Source organism: Benincasa hispida, chromosome 9 (assembly GCF_027475165.1).
Source record: "Benincasa hispida cultivar pf3 chromosome 9, pf3_genome.v1.1, whole genome shotgun sequence".
NCBI lineage: Eukaryota > Viridiplantae > Streptophyta > Magnoliopsida > Cucurbitales > Cucurbitaceae > Benincasa > Benincasa hispida.
This window is the reverse complement of record NC_143486.1, coordinates 20,962,860-20,978,987: the sequence shown is the minus strand read 5'-3', so window position 1 is coordinate 20,978,987 and position 16,128 is coordinate 20,962,860. Positions and strand designations below refer to the sequence as shown.

General features: G+C 32.0%; 2 protein-coding genes and 1 non-coding gene across 3 annotated transcripts; 1 reads left to right on the top strand and 2 right to left on the bottom strand.

The window, feature by feature from the left end:
• Positions 1–3,230: 3,230 nt before the first annotated feature.
• On the bottom strand, positions 3,231–7,403 carry ATOEP16-4 (Mitochondrial import inner membrane translocase subunit Tim17/Tim22/Tim23 family protein). The gene is made up of 7 exons (XM_039040844.2): positions 7,207–7,403; positions 7,070–7,121; positions 6,942–6,973; positions 6,802–6,835; positions 6,616–6,683; positions 3,698–3,861; positions 3,231–3,594 (listed from the first exon to the last, which is right to left on the bottom strand). The coding sequence occupies exons 1-6, from the start codon at positions 7,276–7,278 to the stop codon at positions 3,727–3,729; spliced, it is 393 nt and encodes a 130-aa protein (XP_038896772.1). The 5' UTR covers positions 7,279–7,403; the 3' UTR covers positions 3,231–3,594; positions 3,698–3,726.
• Positions 7,404–9,802: 2,399 nt separating this feature from the next.
• Positions 9,803–11,243, top strand: LOC120085075 (large ribosomal subunit protein eL22z-like). The gene is made up of 2 exons (XM_039040925.2): positions 9,803–10,182; positions 10,883–11,243. Exons 1-2 carry the CDS (start codon positions 9,947–9,949, stop codon positions 11,025–11,027), a joined length of 381 nt encoding a protein of 126 aa, XP_038896853.1. The 5' UTR covers positions 9,803–9,946; the 3' UTR covers positions 11,028–11,243.
• A 2,840-nt stretch (positions 11,244–14,083) lies between these two features.
• Positions 14,084–14,279, bottom strand: LOC120087389 (U2 spliceosomal RNA). Its single transcript, XR_005484525.1, has one exon. It is a non-coding gene; the product is annotated as a U2 spliceosomal RNA (small nuclear RNA).
• Positions 14,280–16,128: the final 1,849 nt, after the last annotated feature.

Below are 16,128 nucleotides of genomic sequence, written 5' to 3'. Positions count from 1 at the left end.
AGGCAAAAAGTTAAGAGAATAGTCTAGTGTACTGTTATATACTATATTTGCAAGGAACATAACTTTATAGTTCGTAGTATGATGTAGTTGTTGTTATAAGTTTCCTGTGATTTCATTGAGGTGTTCATGCATGTAGTTCCCCTGAAATTTTAAGTGTGTTCTTAGATTTTTTTTTTTTTTTTTTTTTTTGGCGAGTTAATCTTTCCCATGGTCGTGTTTTGTTTGTGACTTCAAAGCTTATATGAGGGGTCTCATTCTCTTTTTTTTTTTTTTTTATAATTCATTACCTAAATAATAGTTTTTTAACTTCCAATAATTATAGAATTAATTAATAAACTATTTGAAATTAGTTCTAAACTACACTAGTATTTGACGGTTTTGAACAATTTCCAAAGTAACACACAATCTATCAAGACTCTATAAATTTTGATAAAACAAGAAGATGAAATTAGAACTAAAACACAACTACAAATCCAAGATAATTTTAATTTTAAATTTAAGAAAGCTTCCAATATTAAAGCCGAAAATCTTTTTTATAAAAAGAGAGCAAGAAACAATCCCAGTTCTTTTTTTTTTTTTTTGCCACTTATATTCTTAACATGAATGTCAAAATTTGGGCTCTTAAGATTGGAGGGGTGGGCCGAGGCCCAACCAGTAGTGCAACACATGGGCGACGCTCGAAGGGCCCAATAGAGCAAGCAATTGTGGTGGACCTTTCCCCTTGAAAAATAAATTTAATATCATGTGGGCCGATGATAAGAACAGATATGCTTTCGACAGACTTGCACCACCGCTTTTATACTCAACTTCTCCCAACTTCTTGCAATTATCCGATGTGGGAAAATCCGCGCTTACATCTGTATTGCTTTGCCTCTCTTTTCTTCTTTTCTTCGGTAAGTATTAAAGCACTTGCATAGTTCATTACTTACCACTATAGTATTTTCTAAGAGTCATTTACATGGTCAAAATATATAGTTCTTTTTCTCTTCTCTTCTTTTCTTTTCTTTCTTTTTTTTTTTTTTTTTTAAGTTTGGTCTTATTCTCTTTTTTAAAAAAAATAATAAATAAATTGGTCTTATTCTCAACATATGGTGATGGATTGGGGGTCAATTTTATTCATAGTTCTATATGATCCAGATATATAACTTCAATTAAAAAATGATGAATCGAATTTAATCGATTGTGATTTTGAAAATGATGAAAGAAAATTATAAGGAAATTAATTTATTCTCCTAAATATTGCACGCGGAATCTTATTAAAGCCTTGGAAGTTTATACATTTTATTAGACTTTCATGTTAAAAAACATTAATACATATGTGTAAGACTATTTGATATTAAAGAAAAAAAATGCTACAATTAAGTGGGTAGTAGTGATCCTAGTATAAAGGGCAGATATCAATTTATATCCCTAAACTAAAAATTGTATCAATTTAAATCTTAAACTTTGAGCATAGTATTAATTTAAACCCTGAATTTTAAAATTTGTATTAATTTAAACTCTAGACTAATAATTAAAACCTTAAACTTTCATAAGTATATCAATTTAAATTCCGAATTTTCATAAATATATCCATTTAAACTTTGAACATTTATAAGTATATCCAAATAAAACATAATTGAGGGTTTAAGTTGATACAATTATGAAGGTTCAGAGTTTAAATTGATACAATCCCCGAAGTTCAAGGTTTAAATTGATACAATTATTAGTTTAGGATTTAAACTGATGCAACATCTAATATTCATAGGTTTAAATTGATATTTGCTTTAGTTTAAAATTTTGGTCGAAATTTAGGCTTGAAATTCCAGTTGGCAAGAAATTTCGACTTTCTTCAATCTCAAAGTTCCCATCGATATTTTGATATTTCCATAAAAATATGTGTTTTTTTATTAGCAATTAGATATGCTAGCTCAATGGAAGTTTTTTTCTCTTTTACCATTTTTTTAAATTTTGAATGAACCACGTTTTTTCATTCAATTTTTTTCCATTGAATTTTAACATAATTTCACCTCAAACTCGAATTGACGTGAGTTCTCTAATATTCCTCTCATTTTTCTCTCAAGTTTTATTTATTTATAGAGTTTTCTTTTTCTTCTTTCTTTTCCATTACATTGCGTTATGTTTAATGTTATGCTTTTACATCCCTCTTATATTTAATGTCATGAGTATCATATCCTTATATGTTAACTTAATGCTATGATTTTTCATTTTTGTATCAACACCATTTTATAATAAACAATTTCCAGTTATTTTACATGCAAATATTTCATGTTCTTTAATTTTGTAACTAATTTTCAATATTTGATATTATTTTGTAATTATTATTTTTTAAAAGAATTTTTTTGCAACATTTACACATATTTTACAACTATATCTAAATGTTGTATTACTTTATAAAAATGATGATTAAAAATGATTAAATATAGTCTAATTCGCTCATAATCAAAGTTTCGTTAACTAATTATAACAATTTCCATCAATTTTCATAAAATTTTCCAAAATTTCTATCGATATTTTCATAAAATCGAGACCTCGTTATTTCCTTTGACGTTGATATTTCGGACTTTGGTAATGATTTTCATCAATATTGGTAAATTTCATATTCTCTAATTAATCTATTTTTTAGAACAAGTTGAGTACACATATTTGAACTTCAATCTTAAGTGAAAGAGTATATGAAGTCTAAGAATCTATTTTTTTAGTACAATTGTGAAAGTGAGGATTAGGGAGGAAGGCCATGTTGGCCACATGAAAGAACTAAATATATATATATATATATATATATATATATATATATTATTTAAGTAATTTTGAGTTGATTTAAATAAAATCAGATAAATATAGTTATAAATTACTATCATGTGTCTAAATTGAGTCACTTGGAAAAGTTTGAATTTAAATTGTTGTTATTATTAGTTTTTTTTTTTTAATATCCGTGAAACTTACACACACCTCAACTAATCTCACGAAATACCCGACCGACCCTACAATATTTGGGTGGAAACCCGAATGATATTAAATCCATGATCCCTTACCCATTTGGCCTTTTTCCGAGTCTAATTGATACACCTGCAAATTGGAGGGTATAATTTTTAAAAAAAACAAACAAACAAATTATCTGGTTTCCAAAAATATATCTGAAATAAACATTCTAGAGTAATTTTGGAAGAAAAACTTGATAGGTATTTTCCATCAGGTAACTTCTCAACGAATCAATGAAAACTTATGAGTTTACTTCAGAAAAAACACAATCAAACTCGAAGCTTATAGAAATTATAGATCTGATTCTCAGAAAGAGGAGTTAATTGAGACAGAATGATAGAAGTAAAACTAAAGAAAGAAAGGGAACATCAGCTACTTTGCATATGATGTTTCATCTTCTGATATAGCAGTCACTTAGAGCTGTTATACATCAAAAGGAGTTACTTTCCATCATTTCCGGCTTTAACTCCCCAGAAGTTAGCCGCAATTGCGAAGATCAAATCCAGTCGACATAACGAGGTTCGGTCCCTCCTTCGACGGATACGGACCAACCTTTGGGGACACACCAAACAATTTTTGTTGAATAATGAGAGGACACTTGCTGAATTTATCCTGGACAGTTAGATTACATTATCATATAGAAGAATATTTTGTAATAGTATGTAGCATGTCATTCACAAGTGGAAGTTCTGAAAATGGATTAAATGCTGGGTACCTCACGGTTTTGTTCCTACAAGAGGTATTCTAAAGTGATCTCGAATATTCAGCAGCAGCACTGAAGGCAGAGACAAGAGCAGTCATCCCAACTACCTGCGACCAACTTCTAGTCCTTGTAGCAATCACTGCTCCTGCGACCGCACCCGCAATCAAACCATTCAACTGCCAAATGGAAAAAAGGAGCTGTAAAAATATATTTCCTAAAGTTGCTGTTAACTTGGTCGTTGGACAAGTTGGTATTTCTGGCATTGTAATAATCAATCGAATGAGGGAGGAAATATGAAATGTATCGAAGATGGAAACAAGAAAAAAAACTGTTCAGTAAACATAAAGACAATGCATATCTGATATCCTAATAGTTGTAAGCCAAGCAAGAGGTATTGACTATAAGATATGCAATAACTAAGTTTTTTTAATCAGGAAACTCAAACTTTCATTGAGAGAAAATGTATACAAGAGGGGGAAAAAAGGCAAGCAAATATGCCAACCAGAACTAACCTACAAGAAAAGGCTCCAGTCCAAAAAAGTACAGGCCTAACGAATAATTTAAAAAATCTAAAGATGCAAATGCCCACAACAAAACATAAAACCTAGCTGGGATCAAACCCTCTCAACACACCAAAGAAAACTGCAAGTCCCAGAATATTTTTGTAGAACAGGAAATAGTTTCAGTATGTCACGCAAGTTTCAATACATTTTGTTAGAACAAGTCTCAATATATTAAGCAGCAATTGATTCTTTTTTAAGAAGATACATTAAGCAACAATAAATTCTCAATGTAAATACAAGTCTACATGAATGGTTCTCAAATTCCAGATACAGTTGAGATTTCATCTACCGAGAGTTACACTAACAATTCCAAGTTAAAAGGTCAGTTCTTTCTCCTGCCGACAATTGCAGCAACAGAATTGTGTGAAAGCCAATCACATATAACACACGGGATTTCTACATCAAGTTTTAAAATGTGCATTTTATTGATCTTAGATCTTTTTAACCAAAATAAAGACATGTATGATAGGAAGCGAAACAGAACCACAATGTATTGTAGTAAAAAGGTAAAGAAACTTATAAAATAAACCAAGTAATTAGAGGAACTTGGACGCTACCCTCTTGAGATCTCTCTCAAACGCTAATTCACTCACCACAATAATGTCTATCTTCTTCATTTCCCTCTCCCGTATCTTATAACCAACAAGAATAACAAACCCCCTAACAAATTTACTAATATATCCTTATTACTCTAATAACATCCTGATAGCATTTCTATCAATGTAACTATAAAACTAATAAAGAAAACTTTAAGACACTTCTAACATGATAAATTCTATAAACACTAGATTGTCCCTTTATGGTTCAAGGAATTAAATTATATTTTAGAAAAGTAAATCATTTTAAAATGAGTGGATCCAAACCCGTGGTAGTGTTGTGAATACTTTTGGATACCTTTATATTTCCACTCACCCATTTTTCCCACAAAAAGGTAGTCAGGTAGTGAAAACTGCTAAAGCTAGGTGACCTTCACTCAAAACCTGGTTAAAATGGAGAGATTTGATAGACCCCCAATCATTAAGAGATATGAGAGGAAACGAAATAAGAGAGGTATGGGAAAGGAAGCAAATGTAAATGAAGAAACAAAGGGTAATGGGTGAAGGAATAAAATTAGTTAGAGAATGTGGATCTTGTGGGCCCACAGAAAATTGGGTTAGTTACCAATTCGGGTATTTAAGAAGGGAAGGAGGGGTGGTGAGCTAAGGCATCTTGATTGTAATCTTGTGGATGCTCAGTGAGCAGGTGTACAAGAGGAAAGTCTCGACTTCCTTGGCAATTTAGCCAAAATAGTAAATACATAAGTCGAGTTCTATCATTTTGGTACCAGAGTCATTGCTCCTTGGGGAATGGTGAAGAAAAGGGAAGCAAGAATGTCTACTCTAGAGGAACAACTAACCTTATTGCAGGTAAGGACGGAGACTAGGATGGACCAACGGTTTATGGAAATGTAGCAAATAACAGAGCAGTCAATGGTAGCCAGAATGGAAGCGTTAGGGGAAACGTTGGAGTAGAAGATGTTACGAGCATTGGAAGCTTGGTAAAAAGGGGGGGGGGGGGGGAAACCCGGGTGACGATGAGTCGGGCTCATCTGAGCAGACTGTGATGCCACATCGAAAAGATAAAGAGATTTCACAATCTTTATATATTTCGAAAGTAACTGGAAAGATGAGACTCGTACCATGATTAGGGTGCAAGTATAACAATACAAAGCTTATCATGTTAAGGATCCCACATCGAAAAGATAAAGAGATTTCACAATCTTTATAAGATATATGAGTTACTCCTTCCACTGCTATTGGTTTTGGAAATGATTTCAATCCAAGAATTAGGATTTGACCCATCAATGGTAAACTCAAAGAAACACCATCTTGATAGGCATGTTGAGGATCCCATATCAAAAGGATGAAAAAACATCACAATATTTATAAGATACATGAGTTACTCCTCTCATTATCATTTGATTTTGGGGTGGAACTCATAGTTATCTAATAAATTATAAGGGTATAGACATATATTAATTGGTAGCCTGTAGGTTCTAAGATTTTTTGGGATAAGAACCTGTAGGTTCTAAGATTATTTTGGATAAGAACCTATAGGTTCTAAGATAAACACGTGAGCCTTTCCAATGATGTGGCTTTAGATTGGAACAATTTGAAGTATAATGATTCTACCACACCCATTAACAATTGTCTTTTCTTGAGATACTATTCACTCAAAAGCAGGGATGCATTTTTTGGGTTAATCATCTAATGCACAACGAAATAAGGGAGGTCAAGTTCTGGGAATGCAGCTAGGCAACCTTCACAGTGGAATACATTCAAACATATGATAAATGTGAAAATGAATCATTTCATAAATGTGACTAACCCAATCATTCTTCCTTCTATATCTTTGAATCCCACAGTGAGTCAGAGTAAAAGTTCCAGCAACAAGTCCTAAAACCCAAAATATTTAGCTATTTCTTCGACTAGAACAAAACCAAGCAAAAAAATCAGCCATAAACACAGTTCAACAATCTATAACGGCCAAAAGACTAAAACAATCGACCATTACCACATTGAAAGCCGTATTTTCCAACAGACTTTGCCTGCAAAATAGTTCACAAAGAATCAATTTCAAATCGGATAAACGCCACAATGCAACAACATAATCAAATAATAGAAAATCAAAGCAAAATAGCAAGTATATGGTACCACAAAAGCAGCATGGCCGACGCCACTGAGGCCTGTATAAGTGAGAAAGCGAATTAAGTATAGAAGATGAATTGCAATAGAAGAAACAACTGATGAGATATATTTTCGAAATTTGAGCTTCAGATTACCATTTTTACGAGAATTGTACGGCCCCATACACAAACCCCATAGAGCGCCGGCCTGAAGATGAAGAGGGAAAGGCGATTCAGAGGGAGAAATGAAAGAAAATCGAATTATAGGTTGAGAAATTGTTCGTGAAGTTTACCGTTCCGACACGAATGGTGGATTCGACGGCGAGGGAAGAACATGGAACGACGCCGTTTAGTTCTTCTTCCATCTTTCAATTCGCAATCTCCTTCAGGACCCATATGCAGAGAGCTCTCTTCCAAGTACCAACTATACTACGTCGTTTTGAAACTTTTTTAACCCTTTTTCTTTCGTTGTGAAAAAATGCATCTCCACCCCAAAATTTGTTCGATTGTATGATTTTTAACATAAACATTTAACTTTTAACTAAAAAAAAATGTGACAACTTTACCCCATCTTTCGCTTAAAAATTTGTTAAAAGAAATGTTCTCATATGCTTTCAATGAAAGTTATATATATATATATATATATATACAAAAAAAAAAAAAAAATCAAAATCTTGTGATAAAAATAGTTTAAAATCAACTTTGAATATATTTTAAAAGCTATTTTAAATGGTGATAAAAAATATCATTTTTTAAATATTTTATTTTTAAAACTAAACACTTGAATAGTTATTTCAAACACCCACTTAATTAGTAAATAAATTTGTGAAAAATGATGGTTATTGTAATATTTGACTAAACCTACGGTCGAATGTATTGAAATTGAAAGCTCATAATGATAACTAATATAATGTTTGAAATTTAGGAGTAACAATAAACCTTTCTTCATTATTTTCTCTTTCTTTAACTAATGTAATTTAACAACAAACAACAAGTAGTCCCATTTTTGAAGAAATATTAAAATTATATCGTGTATATATATTTTTACATAATGGACATACACCTAATTCTTAAAATTGTTATATTATAAGCATAGTCCAATCATTTTTAATGTACGATGTGGATGAATGGACGTTGTAATTTATTTTACTTGAATAGATATTTGCTATTGTACATTTTTAATTTGTGTAGACAAATCATTATAAGCGTTTGAAATGAGGAATGGAGTTGTTTAATCTCAACAATTTATTTAGTTGTGGGCCTATTAAGAGTTAATGAGTCATTAACATTGATGCTAATAATTTATGAAGTGCATTATGAGTTAACTCTTTGAACCAAATCAGGTGTGTAATCTGTAATTTCACCCCACTCACTTAACTCCCACCTCCAAACACGCCCATAAATGTTTTTCCTCATTTTACATTGATAATCAAAGTTTACACTGGGAAAGTCCTTGGTAACATTTGATCCAAGGTACACGTCGCTCAATCATACATCTCATTTGCTCTACTTTGAGTCGAGTTGATTTACTATTAATGTGTTTAGGATACAAAATGATAATAATAATAAGATGTCGATCCTAACAAAGTTTAGAGAATGATGATTTAATTACCATAGCAAAAAGTTGATGACTTTATCTCCCACCGTCACAGTTGTCAAACTTGAAAAAAACAACAAATAATAGAGTACTCAGAGATAAATTGTTAAAGTGATGATGACCATCTACTAAAGATTTGTTATCCTACAATTTTTATTGACAACCAAATGCAATAGGGTCAAACAATTATTCAATGAAAACAATTCATAGGTGTGCAAGCTAACCTAAACACTAATAAATACGAAAAGTAAAATAAAAATAATCCAAAACAACAATGAAAGCATGTGCATCATTATATAAAAACAAGTCGAGATCAATTATTTTTTATTGCTAACTTTTCGAATGACAAAACAATATTAGAGAACATGCAAATGATAGAAATCAAACTTTTTCTAATCGTCTTCGATACACTTTAATAACCAATTAAAGTTTTAAGTAATAGACGGAGATTTACATCATTACCTAACTCGGTTGGTGGATAAGACAACAAATTAACATCAACAATAAAAACAAGCCAATTTATACGTAATTCAATTAGTTTCAATATATAACCTTAATAGAATATAGATTTGAAAACAAAAATAAAAACAATTCTACCACTTGTGTAAATTCATATATGTAGATGCTCAATTTCCCCACGGGGACGAGGATTCCCCGTGGAGAATGAAGGAAAAAAAATTTCCCATGAGCTAAACGGGGACGGGGACAGGGAATGCATTCCCCGGCCCCGACCCCACCCCGTTTCTCGTCCCCGCCTCGATTAGCTTTTACTTATTTATTTAATATAGTTATTTAATGTTATGTTGTTATTATTATTATATAATTATTACATTTAAATTTCAAATTTGAGTATTTATTGGGAGACATAATGAATGTGTTTAGATTGAATGTTTAAATATAAATTATATACGTGAATAATTTGATTTATATTTATTTATTTCTACTAAAAAAATTAATTAGCTTTTTTAGGCCAAAATTTGAGTAATTTATCTTTAAATTCAAATTGTCATATAAAACTATTTATAATAAACAATTTAATGATAAAGTTAATTATTTAATTAAATTTTGCTCACATTAGTTATTTAAATTAATTAGTTTTTTTACAAAAAAAAAAGTATCGGGAAATTTTCACAGGATGTGGAATGCAATGGGGAGCGGGATGGGGAATGGCATCCCCGACCCCATTGCGCCCCGCTCCGTGGACATTTCTATTCATATATATCTGGATGTATTAGTTATACAATTTAAAATTAAAATGGGTCATTGAAAAAAGAGGATACTTTAACAAATTCGAAATTAAATGGGTCATTTCTGCTTAAAGAAAGCATATATCCTTCGTGCTTTGAAACATCAACTCAAAACCCTAAAATCAGCGCCGATTGTTCTATACATCTCTGCAGGAAGTTAGAGCAACAAGTTGCAGAGCGGAAGCAAAAATGAGCCGTGGAGCAGCCGCATCCGGTGGCCCGAAGGGGAAGAAGAAGGGCGTGACCTTCGTCATCGATTGTGCGAAGCCAGTTGAGGACAAGATCATGGACATCGCCTCGTTGGAGAAGTTTCTTCTCGAGAGGATCAAGGTCGGCGGCAAAGCTGGGGCACTTGGCGACTCCGTTACCGTCACTCGGGACAAGAACAAGATCACCGTCAACTCCGATAGCAATTTCTCCAAGAGGTAGCCATTGTTTTGTATCTGGTAGTACTTCTATTTTCTGGATGAGTTTTGTTCGTGCGCTTGTTGATTTGGTTGGGAATACGCATTGGAATGCTCCGGATTGATCTTTGTTTTCTTTGTTTTGTTGGAAATTTGTTGCATATTGTATTGGATTGTGGAATTCATGAACATTATTGGGATATATTCCACCAATTGATCTGAGTTTTCAGCCATGATATAGTGTAAACGGAGAAGTTTCTTCATCAAGAAGTACTCATTTATCTCATACTAGTTCTTCCTCTCCGGGTTGTTGATTTCGTGTGCTCTCTGATTTCTGGGTCATTTTTATTTTCTCATTTTGTGAAGTTCTTAAATCCATAAGCTTTGGGTATCTCGTGTTGTTGGGTGTGTTAACGCTACGTCTTTATTCGGGGAATTTTATTTGGAATACATATCTGATTTATTGTAATAGAGGGACTCGTTAAGGATGTTACTTGTCTGCTTATTAATTTCTCAATCAGCCACCTCTTGTAGTTGTAACACTTTATGTATCCATTCTTCTCCTTTTATGGTTCCATGTTATGGATGAACTTAGAAATACATGTGTGAGTTTTGAAAGAAGAAGGCGATCTTGCTCTTTAAAATTATGATTGTTTTGTTGGAAAGCACGCCTGTAAACTCCCAGTTGACTTTGTTGATTGTCTTCTCTGTTGAATCCCAGGTATCTCAAATACTTGACTAAGAAGTATTTGAAGAAACACAACGTTAGAGATTGGCTTCGAGTTATTGCTTCGAACAAGGACCGCAACGTCTATGAATTAAGATACTTCAACATTGCCGAGAACGAGGGCGAGGAGGAAGATTGAGGTTAAAATCCTTATATTTTGGAAGCATTGTTTTCAGTAGGATTAGTTGTAGCGGTCTTTCTCATATTAAACGTTGTTGAAATCATATTTCCATACCTGCTTGAAGTTTTCTATATAGAATATAGCAAGGTTTCTATGAGTTATGAGATGATGCAACTCTTGTTTATTTCTGAAGTTTTAATATCTATAAATTTTGCTCACGTAGCTCCTTTCTTTTGGTTGGTTTTGAAAATACTTTTCTTACTCTGAGAGTGTTGTTGTCGTCTTAGCAAAGTGATGATATTGTAATCTGTATTTGGTTGGATGAATTGATATTGGCATATTCTTCTGTGGAAGTTGAAACTGTTTAGTAGTGTTTGGGGAAGAGCCAGTTTGCAACCCTAATAATTACTTCAATGAAGGTCATATCCTTAATGAAACTTTTAGTAACCTTAATGAAGATCCCTTTTTTTAATTTTAAAAGAATTATTTCAGGTTCATCCGAGATAATTTGGTGGATGGACTCTGGTTAGTCTGTAGCAGACTCCTGTCTGTAGGCAGCTCTATACTATATCTATATTTGTCTCACTTTTGAATGATGAGACATTGTTTAGGTACTTTTGGAAGAAAATTGGCTAATTGTTGTTTTTTAGTAGTTATTTGGTCCCTATACTTTAAGATTGACAATAATCTAATCTTTTCAGTAAATTTTCTTGTCAACTTGCCAGTCTTTTTTCTTCACTAGGATTTTTTACTGCTTCGTCCACAATTTGTCTCAGACTAGGTTTGACATCTGATGACAAAGTTTTGAAGAGTTTTAACAAATTTCTTGCCCGACTTTTGTTTCCAAGTGAGTGAAATTGCGCCACCCTCGTCTCCGCAATGATCTTGCATACATCTGAGAGAATATCGAGATAAAATTCGATCGGAAAGGGGTTTAAGAACTAGGCAAGTGGAGAGGAAATTACTAACTCCTACCACAAGCAAGCAGAGTTTTTCCTCATTTCATCCTCACATTTTGAATCTAAAAAATTCGTAGTTCCAAAAAAGGGGATTTTCAGTTAAGTACAAATTTACAGAGAGGCTTTTGAGATTTGATCCGAATTTCTCGAAGAATTTGGGTCAAAACGCCAATGCAGACTTTGCTCTCTTGGTTTGAAAAGAGTAGGTGGAAATGAGTTTTATTTTCACTCCGCCAACCAACTTTCCCATGCCGAATTACTCAAAATGCTGACAAATTTCAAGACTTGAAGACTGGATCTTCTAATCCTCCATGATATATTATTTTTTCTGTTGGAACTCCACACACTGGAAAACTAATTTCATGAAAAGAAGTTGTCCAACTCTTCAAATCTTCACGGGAGTTTACTAGCCATTTCGTTTTGTTTTGTATTTAGATTTTATTTCTTAATCTGCATTTTTAATGATTGAATTCTTAACCAAATTCTAAAAATAAAAATTAAATTAAAAATTAAAAGCTAGTTTTTTAAATTTTCAAAATTTGGCTTGGTTTATTAATTCATTTGTAAAAACTATATAACTAAGGAAAACATTTGGAAGTGGAAGTATTATTTATACGTTTAATTTTCAAAAAAAAAAAAAGAAATGATTACTAAAATAGGCCTTAATTAACAAAGAAAGGAGAGACAAGTTGATAACTTATAATAGGACTAAATTGTTACTAATCCTAAAATACATGAATCAAAACGTTAGTTTTAAAAATTTAGGGAAGAAATGATTACTTTTACGTAAGTTAATTTAAAAAAATCGCTCTCTTTTGACCTCTTTTGATTATTGAGAGTGCTTTTATTTATTTATTTTAATTTATTTTTTGAAAGAGCTTTGTTTCAAAAGAAAATTGCATGAGTTTTAATATGTAATCTTTCTTTAAAAGTTGGCAAACACCATCCCTTAAAAAAAATCTTTTAACCATCCAAAAAATTTATACAGTTCTAGGTCTTTAAACCTTCATGTATTTCTTAAAAATTGTTCACTTGGATATAAATGGAAAAGGGTTAAAATCGTCTTTCAAAACAAACATTAAAAAAAAAAAAAAAAACCTTATTCTAACCACTTTTTAAATTATTAGTGAAGGGGTCCACATCATAAAAATAACATTTTGTCTATTTTTATCTCTCTTTCAAATGTCTTCAAAGATGTCTTCAATTTCACCTTTACTTGACACAATTTTCATACCTATTTTTTAAACTTAAACTTTAGTGTTCTATTTTATTTGTCTCCATGTTTTTGGCAAAGTTTCTGCTCATATTTGTGATAGATTTGTTTTATTTTTAATTTGGAAAAAGAACTCCTTAGGATTTCCCATAATTGAAAATTTTCCTATAAATTCAACTCCAGAAAATTTGTGAGAATTTTTCAACTCAAAACTAAGAATGGCAAATATTTTATTTATTTATTTTTATATAAAAACACTTACACTGAGTTTAAATTTAATGAAAGTTGAAATTGGTTTAAGTTTTTTCTTTAAAAAAAAAAAACTCATTGAAAGAAACCTTACCAGAAATTTGGTCAATGTCTCCAAAGAGCTTGAATTTACCACATATTTTAAAAAATATATTCACCATCAAAATTTCCATTTTCCCTTAAATTAATTTGATTTTTTTACCCAATATCAATTTAAATTCTATTTAGTCAGTTTAATTTTGTTAATTTCAATTTTAAATGTTCTAAGCTTAGAACCCTTGATTCTAAAACGATGGAATTGGCTAAAAATCCAAATTTTCTTATAATTAAACTTATTTGTTTTTTTATTTACATTTCTTAAATATGAGTAGAAAAAGATCTAATTGAAAAAACCAACCTATAAAATTTCAAGTTTTTTTAGTCAATTCCTTTTTCTAATACGCCTTAAATATGTTCATTTACAATTCTTAATTTTGAGTAGAAGAAAAACTCTCAACAATTCTTTTAATTTAAAAATAATAACAAATCTTGCCACAGTCACAAGCCAATACAATTCAACTCAGTTAACTAATAGAAACTGAATAATGGCATATCGTATTTAGCCTCAATTGACTTACATCACATAAAATAAGAAATTTTACAAACTAAATTTGGAGGGGCGCGCCAGGCCCAAGCAATAGTGCAACGCATGGGCGACGCTCGAAGGGCCCAATAGCAAGCTATTGTGGTGGACCTTCACCCTTGAAAAATAAATTTAATATCATGTGGGCCGATGGCCCACGTATCAGATATTAAACTGATAAGAACAGATACTACACTTGATCTTAGCCAAAAGGCCGAGAAAGGTATGCTTTTCAAAGCCTTACACCACCGATTTTATACTCACCTTCTCTCTCCACCTTCCTCAAAATAATCGATGTGGGACAAATCCCTGAGGTTTCTATAAATCAGCCATAGTATTTTATGTAAAGTTTACATATGGATGCATTCAAATTTATGTAATGTGCTTTAATAATTTGATAGGATTTCAAAGCTTGTCTAAGGAAAAAAAAAAAAAATGAAAATAATCATGGTGAAAATATGATTCAGAATAGATTAGAGAAATTTGTAAGGTAACTCTAAATTTAATGTGTGGTTCAAGAAGATAAGTTTATTATTTCGGTTTATTATGGTTTTTAAATTAAAAGATTCAGTCAAACTAAAAGAATCAACTTTCTAAATGACAATTCATTATCTTATTGAAAAATCAAACAAAATCACTAGATGAATTTGGTTTGAGATTTTTTTTTTCTTTAGATGATAACCTTGTTTTCATTAAGGCTACAATCCTTGCATCTCAAGAGATCGCTCGTATCCTAGATGTTCATAAGAAAGCCTCAGGGCAGGTTATCAACTACGATAAGTCAGCTATTGCCTTTGACTCTCATATTCTTGCTGCCAAGAAGACTGCTATTTTCAATTAGCTCAAATCAAAATGGTCCATAACCATAAAAAGTATTCAGGTGTCCCCTTGTCATTATCTAAGAATAAGCATGTATCATTGTCTTATATTAAAAATAAAGTGCATAAAGGTCTGCTGGGGTGGAATGGCCATCTGTTCTCAAAAGCTAGCAAATAAGTGTTCATAAAAGGGGTGGCCCAAGCTATTCTACCATACATTATGTATTGATTTAAACTGTCTTTGGGAGGTTTATAATGAGCTAAATCAAATTATGGAAAATTTTTAGTGGAATGGTTCTGATAAAGGTAACAAAACTCATTGGGTTAGTTGGAAACACATGACCTATCCTAAGGAGAAAGGTGGATTGGGTTTCCATGACATCCACCTAATCAATCAAACATTGCTGGCAAAACATCTGGCGTATCATGGAAAGAGAACAATCCCTTGTGGCTCGGACGTTAAAGGTTAAGTACTTTCCAAATTCTTCTTTTCTCCTTGTAGGACTAGGTAATCGTCCCTCCTATACTTGGCGCATCATATTATAGGGGCAGGAGCTGACTCTTAAAGGAGGGCATTGGAGAATTGGGGACGATGAATTGATCAATGGGTTCCTAAATAATCAATTTTCAAGCTTTTATCTTTGCGTGGGCCCCTATCTGTGTCTTTGGTGGATGATCTTATTTGTAATGGGCAATGGAATTATGAACTGATTTATGAGTTATTATGTTTGAATGATGTTGTAATCATAAAAAACATACCCCTTTGCTTTTTACCTTGCACGAATAAATTCTTTTGGCACTACGATGAAAAAAGATTTTACTTTGTAAAGAGTAGGTACAAATTGGTTTTAGCCTTAACAGTGGGTGCATCGTCTTCATTAACTTGTGATATGGAGAAATTCTAGAAATCGTTGGGCTCTCTCTATCCCTCATAAAACAAAAATTATTATATGGCGTGCGTGTCTAAACTTTCTTCCGACATGCAACTCTTTAGCTTATTGTACAACTATCACTAGTGGAGGGTGTCTTTTATGTCATAAGGCTTTTGAATCAAGCATTCATGCTTTTTGGGAGTGTAAACGAATGAAACATATGAAGGAATATACAAGCACGCAACAGAAGCAAACAAAATCAATAAGCACTCTAATTACATTTAATTTGAGTTCTAAAAGCATACTTTCACAAGAGGGTTTGAAATAGAACTTACCTTAAATGAAATCTTCCAATTCCAAGCTGCTATTCACTTCAAACCAATCTC

Coding starts and splice junctions, on each gene's coding strand:
- ATOEP16-4 (XM_039040844.2), bottom strand. CDS start 7,278: ATGGAAGAAGAACTAAACGGCGTCGTTCCATGTTCTTCCCTCGCCGTC. Junction 6,684..6,801: donor AAAATACGGCTTTCAATGTG/GTAATGGTCGAT, acceptor TTTGGGTTTTAG/GACTTGTTGCTGGAACTTTT. Junction 3,862..6,615: donor ATAGAAGGAAGAATGATTGG/GTTAGTCACATT, acceptor TCCATTTGGCAG/TTGAATGGTTTGATTGCGGG.
- LOC120085075 (XM_039040925.2), top strand. CDS start 9,947: ATGAGCCGTGGAGCAGCCGCATCCGGTGGCCCGAAGGGGAAGAAGAAG. Junction 10,183..10,882: donor GATAGCAATTTCTCCAAGAG/GTAGCCATTGTT, acceptor GTTGAATCCCAG/GTATCTCAAATACTTGACTA.